This window comes from Lynx canadensis, chromosome B1 (assembly GCF_007474595.2).
Source record: "Lynx canadensis isolate LIC74 chromosome B1, mLynCan4.pri.v2, whole genome shotgun sequence".
Classification (NCBI taxonomy): domain Eukaryota; kingdom Metazoa; phylum Chordata; class Mammalia; order Carnivora; family Felidae; genus Lynx; species Lynx canadensis.
The window spans coordinates 126543512-126556585 of record NC_044306.2 but is presented as its reverse complement, the minus strand read 5'-3'; the positions used below and the strand labels follow the sequence as shown (position 1 = coordinate 126556585).

The window sequence follows — 13074 nt, the reverse complement described above, 5'->3', positions numbered from 1 at the left end:
TTTTTTTTTTTTTTTTTTTTTTTAAGTTTATTTATTTCGAGAGAGCGAGCACTGGAGGGGCAGAGAGAGAGGGAGAGAGAGTATCCCAAGCAGGCTCTGCGCTGCCAGGATGGAGCCTGATGTGGGGCTCACAAATCATGAGATCATAACCTGAGCCTAAATCAAGAGTCGGACGCTTAGCCAACTGAACCACCAGGCACCCCCGGAGCAAGTCTTTTTTTAAAGCTCCCCAACGGATTCCTATATATGTGGGATGCAGAACTACTGACTTAGGAAGGGTGTGAGCGGGGAGCGGGTGGGCCAGCAGCAGGAGGAGGTGTTCGGAAAGGGCGATGCAGAAGAGAGTATTTATGGGCAACGATGGTTACAGAATCAGGGAGAGGGCAGAGACTGCTGGGGAACACCAGCAGGCAGGGTGCCAAGAAGGCAGAATTCAGGTAACAAAGGGCCTTTCTGAAAATGAGCCCCAAGGTTCCAATTCAAGTGTGGGTGTTAGGCAGTGTTGCTGGGACTGAACTAATTGTCTCTTCAGTATGTTGGATAGACCCTTTACCTATAACTAGGATTTTGGTATTTCTGCATTATTAAAAGGCCATGAGGTGCAAGAAAGCCTTATCCATTATTCATATTTGTTTCAGGCTAACTGCTGGATCCCCAGCTACTGAGAATTCATAAATGTCTATTTGGAAAGCACTGACCATGATTCAAACTGCTCTTGGGTTGTTTTTACTGCTTAATCCTGTTTGTCAATCTTTCTCAGTGTTGAACATTTGCATCTCTTTCCACTAATTAAAACAATTAAAATAGTTTTACTGAATTATTACTTTTTTGGCATGGATTTGCATGTTTCTGTTGGGAAGAAAGGTCAAGAAAGGTCCTAAGTATAAGAACTATGTGTATGAATATAAAATATGTGTATCAAACATTTCAAATATGATGTAGATCTTCTATGGTATGCTTTTTACAATGGTTTTTCCGAGAATTGTTACAAGACGTGCCTTAATCAGATCCCATGGCTCCCTACAAATACAGTTTTCCCTGTGAAAGAATTTAAGCCTAGGATGATTTCCACCCTGACAGTGCGTCAGAAGTATCACATCTGCAAGGAATATAAAAGAACCACAAGTTTCACACTACAGCTGCATGTTCACATCATTTATTCAGCATCAGAAACTCCTACAAGGTCAGCCATCAAAAACATATCCTGTGTCTCATCCCCTCCATGGACCCAACCTGCAACACTCAGGTTTCATGACCCAGATCTACTTTCTGGATGGAAACTCCAGAAGGAAATACTTTGAAATTTCAACAACAACAAAAATTCTTCCCCTGTTTTTTTTTCCTTGACACATTTTCTCCCACTTCTCCTTTTCCTCCCCTGGGTGCTCATCCTTCAATAGCTCCTCTGCTGGCTTCCCTTCCTCACCCCCGGCAATGGCAGGGCTCCCCTTGGTCTCTGTTTTCTAGGGTGTGGCTCCTCCAACAACCCACATTAGGGGCGAAGTCTAGACTGCAGCCCCTGCTCAGGTGTGAAGCCTGCTCTCTCCACTCAACAGCTGTGTGACCTAGAGCAAATCGCTTAATTTTTCTGTGCCCTCAATTGAACATCTGAAAAAAATGGGGTTAATGGTATCATACAGGGTTGTTGTGAAGATTAAATGAGTTAATAAACATTTAGAACCATGCCCAGCACATAGGAAGTTGTCAGTAATGCGTGTTCTTTTTAACAATGTCGTTTAACGTATCTCTCTGCTCTTCCTTGATAGTCTCCCTGATCACAGGGATGACAAATATGAATATTGTAGAGTCGGTTCCTGAGTCTCTACTTCAGGATCTGCTCTCTGTCCAGAGAGTCACACACACATTTCTAACTGTCCCTTGGGCATCTTTGTCCTGATGTCTAATTCATACCTCTAACTCAATATTCCAAAAGTAAAGTCACCAGAGCCACACCCCAAAGCTACCTCCCCCATAGGTGTGTTACTATTACTGAGAGGCAGACTGGATCTTCTGCTCCATTCATTGCTAGTCACCAGGTCCGACAGGAGTTACTTGAACAGGACCTTCCACACCTATTCCCCTCTCCTCACTCTCCTGCTATCAGCCCAGATCTACCATGCTTTTCTTCTTGACTCTATCTTTCTGCTGATGTCAGACTAATATTTCTTTTTTGTTTTTAAGTTTTATTTATCTATTTTGAGAGAGAGAGTGAGAGAGAGAGGGACAGTGGGGGAAGGAAGGGGAGAGACAGAGAATCGCTAGTAGGCTCCACACTGTCATCACAGAGCCTGACTTGGGGCTCGATCTCATGGTTGGTGAGATCATGACCAGAGTGGAAATCAAGAGTTAGATGCTAAATGGACTGAGCCGTCCAGGTGACCCTTCGCACTAATATTTCTAACATATATTTCCGATCATGTCTTTTGTTGGTTTCAATCTCTCCACTTCCTCTCCAATAACTCAGGACACTGAATCGCAACTCCTCTCTCTGGCAGTTGAAGTCCATCTCAATAAAACTCTTACCTGTCATTTGAGGCTTACTGGAAATAATATGCTAGTATGGAATCTGTATTTACTGTCCTGTGTTTCTTCGTGCTGTTCCCTTCACCTAGAAAGTTTGTATTTTTTCCCACTATGCTGGTGAAACCCTACCTTTCATTTGGGCCCAATTCAAATGTTAGCTCCTTGTCAGATCTCCTCAAAATAATATAATCCCCTCCCCCCTCCTGAACTCCCACAGAACCTGCATTCATCTATAGCATTTATCAGACTCAGACTTGTCTCCCAGTCCTTGGCAGACTTCTTTTATGCCTCCTTCCAGATCATAACTTCTTCAAAGGCACTTACGATATCCTTTAAAGCTTCAAATGGGATAAAATGAATTGCAATAATAGCACCAGGAATTAAGCTCATTTATTCTGCAAAGCAGCAGCCTGTTGTCAAATGCTAACCCTCTTTCTCACAGTCCTCATAAAAAGAATGGGAAAGCATATAAATGAAGTGGCACACAAGAGGAACATACAGTGTGAGCAATTACGCCAATTCCTTTTATAGGAAGCACACAGCTGAGATAAACATGGAAGCAGATTATTTACCATCCATGTCTCGTTGCCAAATTCTCCTACTTCTTCTAAATTTTTCATTAAAGGAAATCAAGGAAGGTAAACAAAAGTAGCCCTTGGGAGGAATCAGCACAATGGAAAACCACTCATTTGTCAGCATGGCCTCAGAGAAATGTTTATTATTTTTTTTAAACTGCATCTTTTGGGGCCGGATACTTGTGTCTGCGCACTGAGGTGCACAAACACGTACACATGGTCTCTGGGTGGGCGCCGCCACACCAAACCTTGGCTTCAGTGAGAGGGGAAAGAAGGAGGGTCATTCAGGAGCTATTTACCTTCAGGGCATCCTGGGTGTCATCCAGACAGTAGACTCGAACACTGTACTCCAGAGACGAGCAGCAGAGTGGTCCAAAGATGGCCAGCTTCAGGCGCTTTGCGGCAGCTTTGGTGGTGGACTGCCCCACCAGGGCGTAGGTGCTTAGGTTCTCTGTGAGGAGGTGGCAAGCCTCTGCATCCAGCTGAATGTAGCAGGGGGTAGTGAAGTTTTCCTCCCCAACCACAACCACATCCTGCAGGACAAGAAGGAAGGAGCTGTGGTTGAGCTACTGTGGGTTCTGCTGGCCGCCATGATGGTGGCCAGTATGGCAGATAGAACAGGACCTCTTCTGCTAAGGTTTGCTCATCCTTTTCTTGTTTTTTTTTTTTTTTTTTTTTTTTTTTTTTTTTGGGGGGGGGGTTGTTTTTGTCACTCTCAGGCTTTAATGTAGCTCTTTTTCCATTCTTAATCATTCTCTCCCTTACGTCCTCTTGCCTTCATACTGCCAATATTCTTTATTTTGATGGCCCTCTAGTTAGCATTTTTGATCTGAGAATCTACCTCACTGGAATCAACATAAAATTCCAAAAGAAAGCCATTAGTTATCCTCCTAATTTCAGTGTACCTGAGTTTATTACTTATGTCTGAGAATTTAATGTTTTATTTATTTATTTATTTATTTATTTATTGAGAATTTAGTGTTTTAATCTCTAAGTTTCTTATTGTTTCCAAAAGTACTGTTTTATTTCAATGTCATTATAGTGTAATAGGTTTTCCCCCCAAAATCTAGGGGTTTGAAAAGATTTAGAGAGATTAAAGAATTACACATTACCATTCTACTGTGTTCTTCCAAACTCACCCACCAATTACTTTTCAAAAAGATACACTGCTTTTCCTCAATAACCTGGGCTACTGGACTCCACGGAAAGTACAACGTAGTAAACTCGATGCCTTTAAGACACATCTCTCTGGTTAAAGAGCCTATCCTTTTAGTTTTTGAAAATATTTAGCAAGAAGTAAAAATAAATACAAGTGATGAATATTGTTAAAACAGTTACTAACTCAACCAAGTTTTGATTTATCCGAATGACTCAGGCCACAGAAGAAATCATCTGAAAAACCAAGTGTAGGACTCATAACCTAAGGGTCACAATTCTGCATGCCTCCCAGGGCAGCCAGGTATTAGGAATAAGTGCGGCAGGTAAGGCAGAAGACAATAGGGAATGGAGGAGATTCTGGTAAAGCAGAGCACAAGTCTGTCTAAAGAGCTCAGTTCCCACTTGTTTCAGCTCATCACAGCTATGCAGGAATGTAGGCCCAGTGAGAAAACAGCCTGGAATCTTTCAAGAGACTCTGGAAGTTCAAAGTTTTATGTGAAATTTTCCAACTTTTAATTAATTCAAATTTAAAAGAAAACTTCATATGAGATAAAATACATATGTGGGCATGATTCTGCCTCTGCACTAGGCTACTTAATCTTCACAGAGGCAGGAACTGTATCTGCTTTGATTCCCACTATAGCTCAGTGGGCCTGGCTCATGGTGAGCAAATGGGTTTTTGTCCAAAAAATGAATGACTGTGTCATCATAAATTGAGTCTCAACGATATGAAAGAAGTAGCCACCTGGGGTGGTTGTTTATTAGTTAGATCTTACAACATCAACTGAGCTATAGTAGGAGTTGGGTTGAATACCATTCATGAAATTATTTCTTCAACTGAACCTGTACTCCAAGATGAAACTTACACTGAACTGGCAAAGAGAGAAATTCAGCACCTTCAGGTTTATTTTAGCCCCGAAAGGACACATGGAAAGAAGTGCTTCCCCCCGCCGCCCCAGCAAGGTGAAGGTAAGCCTCAAATATCACCCAATGAGCATGTTACAGAAAGCCTCCAGTAAGATACAGTCAGGAATAAAGATGTTCCACGTCCCTGCCACAGGTATAAGAGTGTATTCTTTTTTTTTTAAACATAATTTATTGTCAAATTGGTTTCCATACAACACCCAGTGCTCATCCCAACAAGTGCCCTCCTCCCTGCCCATCATCCACTTTCCCCTCTCCCCCCCCCCCCATCTACCCTTGGTTTGTTTTTAGTCCTTAAGAGTCTCTTATGGTTTGCCTCCCTCCATCTCTGTAACTTTTTTCCCCCTCCCCTTCCACCTCCCCATGGTCTTCTGTTACGTTTCTCAAGATCCACATATGAGTGAAAACATATGGTATCTGTCTTGCTCTGCCTGGCTTATTTCACTTAGCATAATACTCTCCAGTTCCATCCACATTGCTACAAAAGGCCAGATTTTATTCTTTCTCATTGCCAAGTAGTATTCCATTGTGTATATAAACCACAATTTCTTTATCCATTCATCAGTTGATGGACATTTAGGCTCTTTCCATAATTTGGCTATTGTTGAAAGTGCTTCCATAAATATTGGGGTACATGTGCCCCTATGCATCAGCACTCTTGTATCCCTTGGGGAGATTCATAGCAGTGCTATTGCTGGGTCATAGGGTAGTTCTATTTTTAATTTTTTGAGGAGCCTCCACACTGTTTTCCAGAGCGGTTGCACCAGTTTGCATTCCCACCAAGAGTGCAAGAGGGTTCCTGTTTCTCCACAACCTCACCAGTGTAAGAGTGTATTCTTAAGCATTGCCCTCTTTTACTCTTCTTGTCTCTTTATTTCATTTTATTGTTCTTGCTACTGTTATCATTACTCAAGTCCATAAATAGACATCGTATTAGGGCATTAAACAGAGAATTGTGCACACAGTTTAGGATCACTTGAGATTAAGACGTTGGGATGTTTTTGAGATAAATCATTTCAAGCTTAAATGGAATTGAGGTTAAATCTGGTTAAGTCTGGTCATAACTCAACATAAAGTTTACCCCTAGACTTCAGTCCTGGACTTTCAGCCCTCTGGCAAGGAGTGATCCCATCATGTGGCCAAGGGAACATGTCCACAGAAAGGAAATTAGAATAATCCCTGGGATACCCTTCTAACTCAAACACTACTTTTCCCTAAAATACTGAAGGCTTGAATCTGAATCTTCGCATACATGGTGACACAAAATACAGTGGTAGCTTTCAAAACTATTAGACATTTTTTGATATATTCCTGAAATATGCTTTCTCAAGAATACTCTAAAATGTGATTTTTAATATGGCTATTTTCCATTTAAACAACAGGTATTGTCTTTCCAAGGGATAATAATGAAAACATGCAAGCTTTTTTTTTAAGGTATTAGGTATAAAGTGGTCATGGTAAATATAACAAATTCATTTGCATGTAACTTCAAGTGCTGATGGAAGGGTTCTGCTGAAAAGAACAGGATCGGGGCGCCTGGGTGGCGCAGTCGGTTAAGCGTCCGACTTCAGCCAGGTCACGATCTCGCGGTCCGTGAGTTCGAGCCCCGCGTCGGGCTCTGGGCTGATGGCTCGGAGCCTGGAGCCTGTTTCCGATTCTGTGTCTCCCTCTCTCTCTGCCCCTCCCCCGTTCATGCTCTGTCTCTCTCTGTCCCAAAAATAAATAAACGTTGAAAAAAAAAAATTAAAAAAAAAAAAAAAAGAACAGGATCTGTTTAAGGCACTGTCCTTAACAGGTTATGATGGCAACAGACACACATAGCCAAGATGTCACGGGTGTTCTTCATTCTAGTGGAGCTTCAGGAATGCATTGTTTTTCTGTTTCCCCAAGTTAAGTTCAGAAGAACTATATTCCGGGTATATGTCTACAATGCCTACCATTTTCCGACCCAGTTGCAATGTTTCTTTACCTGCAAATTAAAAAATATATATATATATATATGTTTCCCTTCCCAATACACTGTATGTATGTTCCAAGGGGGACTTGTGCAAGACTCTCAAGTGTACTTTCCTTAGAAGTTAGCCAGTGCTTGACCATCATTTTCACTGTGCCTACCCATCAGTAGCTAAAGCATTCAAGAACTAGTCTTTCCTTCTTCCTTCCTTCTCACACTCTCTGCCTCTCTCTGTCTTTTTGAGTATAAGCTAAAATTCCATTCATGTTCTGCTTTAAAAACAAAAAATTTCCCATAATTACTACAGTTTATCTAAATGAATTGCTCTTGTGTTCCATCTTTATCCCAACAGAAGCTCACCTCCCACTGCCCCTGTGCTGCCTGGTTCTTGAGCTGTATCTTCCAGTCCTCAGTATTGGGATCTGCACAGTGATGCATAGTGAGGATGACGGGGCGGGTCAGCAGGGCTCCCGGAGGCCCACAGCTCACCACAGGGGTCAAGAGTGTCTGAGTGTCTTCCATGGGTGGCCTAGAAGAAGAGCAGAGATTGGCATGAGTGACATTTCCATAGCATGTATGTACTATGTATTCATCGAGATTTTAGATCTGAAGTTGTGCAAATTGTTTCTTCTTGGGATTTTTGCGTGGGTGGGGGAGGGTGCAGGGGCAGAATTATATGGGAAGACATGTCCTTTATACCAATACTTTCATCTTCAAGACTGGAGAAATTTATGATAACAGTGAATTTGCCAGTGTCTCTTTGATCCCCTTCCCCCAGACACAGACAGACCTGCCTTTGGTAATTTTCTTTGAATTCATGTGCAGATACTTTCAGGATGGAACAGGAAGGAATAGAGTCCTTATGAGGTTACACAACCATCCTTTCTTTTTTTTTTTTAATTAAAAAATTTATTTATTTATTTGAGAGAGAGAAGGAGCGAGAGAAAGAGAGGCAGAGCCAGAGAGAAGGGGAGAGAGAGAAGCCCAAGCAGGCTCTGTGCTGTCAGCTCAAAGTCCAATGTGGGGCTCAATACCATGAACTGTGAGATCATGACATGAGCTGAAATCAAGAGTCAGATGCTCAACTGACTGAGCCAGCCTGATGACCCCACAACCATCTTTTCTGATAATACTTGCCATTACTCTCACAGTGTTTTAAATACTTTTAATTTATTTTTAGGACCTAACTTGAAAAATACTTCAAAAAAAAATTACTTCAGAGTAAGGACACCCTAGAGCTAAATTTCTTCCAGATGACTTTCAGGGATAATTCAGGCTAGTAAAGCAGATTCATTCTTTCACATATGACCAGGCAGAATACAGAACTGTGTTCTATAGTTCTAGAATTTAAAATGAAATATTTCTACTTGTATACTTCATACTCAGAGAATCGGGGTGGAAAGAACCTCAAAGATCTAATTTTTTTTTAATGTGTATTTATTTTTGAGAAAGAGACAGAGTGAGAGCAGGGGAGGGGCACAGAGAGGGAGACACAGAATCTGAAGCAGGCTCCAGGCTCTGAGCTGTCAGCACAGAGCTCGACGCGGGGCTCGAGCTCACAGACTGTGAGATCATGACCTGAGCTGAAGTTCGACTCTTAGCTGACTGAGCCACCCAGGTGCCCCAAAGATCCAAATTCTTTATTTCCACATTTTTTTTTAACTTTCTTCAGTCATTTCCCTAACAAGATTGTAATCAACAAATAAATGGATAAATTAACCCAAAGCTGATATGTGAGCAAGTAGTCCCAAAGCATGGGGCAGACTGCCCAAAGTCTTAAAACCAACAAGTGCTAGCATGGGGACTAACGCCAATGCCTTCTCAACACAATACTCAAAACTACTCTGTCAGAATAGTGTGGATAAGAGATCATGAGCTGAGTGTTTCAGAGGAGGCAGGACCCCTGGGGTCAACAAGCACCACCTTCCATACAAAGTAGGAGCCTCTCTACAATATGCTAGCTTGTGGCTGGTGCTGTAGACACATCCAAAATGGTACTCCACTACTATTGAGGGTCACCTCATATATTATCGATTCAAACCTACAAAACGTTCTTAGGAGAAATACAATTTGCCTTCCTGATCCTTCTTTCCACGTATCTTTGGCCTGCTTTCTCTCCACTTCAGCATGAGAGCCTTTCAAATATTTAGAGATTGCTATGATGCCTCTAGAAAGTCTTCTTTGTTTTAGACCAAACATTCTCAGTTTTTTAACTTTAACTAGAAAAGCATGGTTTCCAGATATCTCCCTATATTTCTACCTTCATCGTTATATAGATGTCCATTGGTGTTCCTATGTCTTCACTAAAGTAAAGCATCTGGAAGTGAATATTATACTCAAGTAGGCAGCATAGCGGGGCTCCTATTTTCCTTGATTTGGAATACATAGTTATATCAATGCCTAACAAACTTGTTGCCTTAGGTTGTTTTCAATCAAATAATTATTTATAAATGTTATTGCAGGCTTGAGTTACAGAGGAAGTTGGAGATAATATGAAGCATTTCCTTTATAAAATGAGGCAATGAATGAGGTTAAGTTATTTGTTAAAGCTAACTACTCTGTGTATTCATAACATGAAAGGCTCTTAGGCTAAGTCTCTACAGTTTTGTGGTTGCAGCAATGGCTTTTGAACATATGTACAGAAATTTACATTTGGTTATTTAATTTCACCTTAACAGTTTCAGAGAAAATTTCAGGGTATGTATTTCTTAACACTGTCTTTTCTCCAAGTATAGGCTATCTCTTCTAGTCTTTCATCCTCTGTAGAGCTGATTTGCCTGCCACTTATCTTCTCGTTCCAATCACTGTTGACATTGTAGTACAAGAATAGGGCAAAGATAAAGACCTTTTTAAACATACTACTTGAAACCTCTTTCTAGTCTGACATCAATAATTTGAATTTTCTGGTTTAGCCAAATATAAACCAATTAAAATATACATTGTCCAGTTCACATCTTTCCATTCATTCACGTGGATATTATAAGGGACATATCAAATTCCTGTATAATTGTGATGGCCACTTGAGAAGGATTTTCCTTTAGGATTTTTTTTCCTCATCTATGGTTAATCTATGAATATACTACACAATCTAGAAGTTAGCTTAAATCTATGGCCTACCCTAATTTAACACTCAATGAATGACAACAGCTGTTTGATATTTTTATATATAAATATATATACATCTTTAATTTATAATATACATATTTTATATACTGTTGGAAGACAGTTCTCCATGGATCTTTCATGTTCCTGCATGTCTCTTCAAGGCGATTGCATAACAATCACCTTGGAAGGCAACGATAGTGCTGGTCTCTGGAGTACAAGGCAACCACATCCACTTCCCATTATAAAAAAAAACCCATGTTCTCCAAGCTCAGAGGTCCTTCCTGGAAGGCACCCACTGAGTGTGTGCAGATCATCTGACCCTCTCTGCATCTCCCTTCTGGCACTGGGGTTTTGTGAACTGGCACAAAAACGACAAAACTCTGGACAGTGTTATTGCTGTAACAAACTGTCCTTTGTCTCTGGCCCAGAAGTACTGTGTCATCTATCAACATCCACCAGACTGTGGCAGCCAAGGTAACGTCAAATCTTAGAGTCCTTAGCTCCTGACAAGTATTATCCTCAGTTCTAAGAACTCAATTATAGTTTGACATATTTTCTCCTTAATAAAACTGGGCTATCCCTCCCTCCTCTCATTCTAAAATGTCATTAGGATCTCACCAACTTAAGGGTTTTCTTTCTTCCTATTTAGAAAGTAAAAGCAACTTTTATCTCCTTTGTCTTTTAACATCATCTCCATCCTCACTGAATAACAGCACATTTTTATTGAATCTAAAGTTATCCAAGTACTTGGAAATGTACTTTTGGGAATAATAAGGTTATTGGCAGCTTGAGAAGTCTTTATCATCCGCTTCATCCCTTAGTTTTCATTTCCTCTTAACCCAGTTTTTCTTCCTTCATTCCAGTCTGAAATTCATTTTCTTAGTACATGAGTGACGTTTTGGTTTCATTGTGGCATAGCTGATATTATACTATCGGTCCTAAGCGATAACCTTACGCTTGCTAATTCTACTTTTCCTACCATGGCAACAAAATAACACAACCAAAACAAAAAACAGTGACTACATTTTCGTGAGCACAACTCTTACCTTTTGGTCACAAGTGTACCTTGAGAAGTGGGCATTAAACTTTTAAGGAAGGAGACTTAAGTGGAATCCATTTCAAGTGGTCCTTGCTATATAGTTGGAGATTGGAAACATCTGCCCCTCAGTCTGCTGTTAGCAGCCGGTGCTTGAGGCAGAAAGAGGAGGGGTTCTTCTCATCACTGAGTTGGAACAGAAGGGAGAAGCCTCCCTGCTGGGTTGGGGAGCTGTCAGACCTGTGCTCTCCAAGCACACCCCTGGCATGCAATATTGATGGGCACCATTCTTGAGGGAGGGATAGCAAGGGAAGGAAGGGGCAGTAGGTGTCAAAAGAATTTATTAACCCAGTGAGGTGCAAGAATGTAATGAATAGGGAAGTGGTGAAGCGGAATCCATAACAGGGAATGAAAAACAAAGAAGAAATAATGATAAGAATCTTTTCGTTTTCAAGATGAAAGAAGTGGTGTTGAAATTGGAAACATTTCCAAGCCTATATGGAAGGAGTGATTGAGGGAAGATTAAGATTTAACTCTGTGAAACCAAAGGTCAGAGTGTTTAAATCCACATTAAGCACGAATATCACAATACATAAAACAAAGCTAGTAGAAATTAAATATAAATAAGCCTGATTCATGTTTTTTTGCAACGGGCTTCACTCTTATATGTTTCATGAGTTATCTGAGATATTTAGTAAACATTCTATAAATATTAACGGCAGATGACATGGAAATGAGCACAAAGCAAAAATTAGCTGCAGAAGCAGCAAAAAAGTAGAAATTCAGTAATGAACAATAATTAAAGTTTCAAAGGCTTTTCAAAGTCCAGTGAGGATACTATCATAGAAAATGCTGGATGGGTTCTGAAGCCTCTAGGACAAAGCCCTCAGAGAAGTGTTTTAGTTTCCTGTCAGAGAGATTTTCTCATCCTTTGCTTGCTGTTATCCGTGAGGAGAACTTCTCCTACACAGAAGTGCACAATTTAGAAAACTTTCATAAAAGCAATTGCATTTGCTGCTCATGGCACACCTGCAAGGGAATCAGGATAAGTATGTGTATTACTTCTTTTTCCACAAGAGAAAAATTGAAATCTGGAGACATTCACACACTTGCCTACGGCCTCAAAACTAGTAACAGGCAAAGCTAGATTTCGAACACAAGTGATTTGGTTTCTTTCACACAGTGGTATATTTTGGGTTACTTATCACGGTTCAGGGCCTTGAGACTTTTTTTGGTCTATTTGCAAGAGCAAGCCTAAAATTACTTCTTGAAGAGAATCTGTCTCTATCCACCTCTGTGTGGAGACAAGATGCTTTCTAGTAACATACATGTCTTTTGTCAGGTCCCTCAGGATGACAATCCCACCGCCACCCTCCCCACCCCCCCGAGGCTCAGCTGCCTTTTGAAGCACACGGTTTCACATATAACTGGCAACTTGAAATATTTGCACTCTAGGTATCTGACAGGGAATATCTAACTCACTTGCAATCAAAAGCTCAATTGAGCAAAAAAAAATATTTATGGAAGCAACTCTGAAGGGCGTGCCACCATTTCCCCAGACAAGCCAGAATCTATCCCTGGATTAAGCCACAACAGCTAAGTATCGTGCTCTGACTGAATTGATGAGTCCTTGAGGAATTATTTTACTGAATTTATACTTGGGCCTTATACCATCTACTTACATTGAGGGACACTACCAGGAGTCCTATGAAAACTCATTGCTATTTCAATTTAAGGATGTTGTTAATTGTATTAACAAAAAATGTCTTCTTTATGTGGAATGAAGGGAGAAATAATTG

At 40.7% G+C, this 13074-nt stretch overlaps 1 protein-coding gene across 1 annotated transcript in view; it reads right to left on the bottom strand.

The window, feature by feature from the left end:
• The window catches only part of UNC5C (unc-5 netrin receptor C), a 305372-nt gene that overhangs the window by 25632 nt on the left and 266666 nt on the right, over positions 1-13074 (bottom strand). The window contains exons 13-14 of the mRNA XM_032593071.1: positions 7495-7663; positions 3398-3631 (exon numbers count right to left, since the gene is read on the bottom strand). Of these exons, the coding sequence (XP_032448962.1) occupies positions 3398-3631; positions 7495-7663 (403 nt within the window). The remainder of the gene's footprint in view (positions 1-3397; positions 3632-7494; positions 7664-13074) is intronic.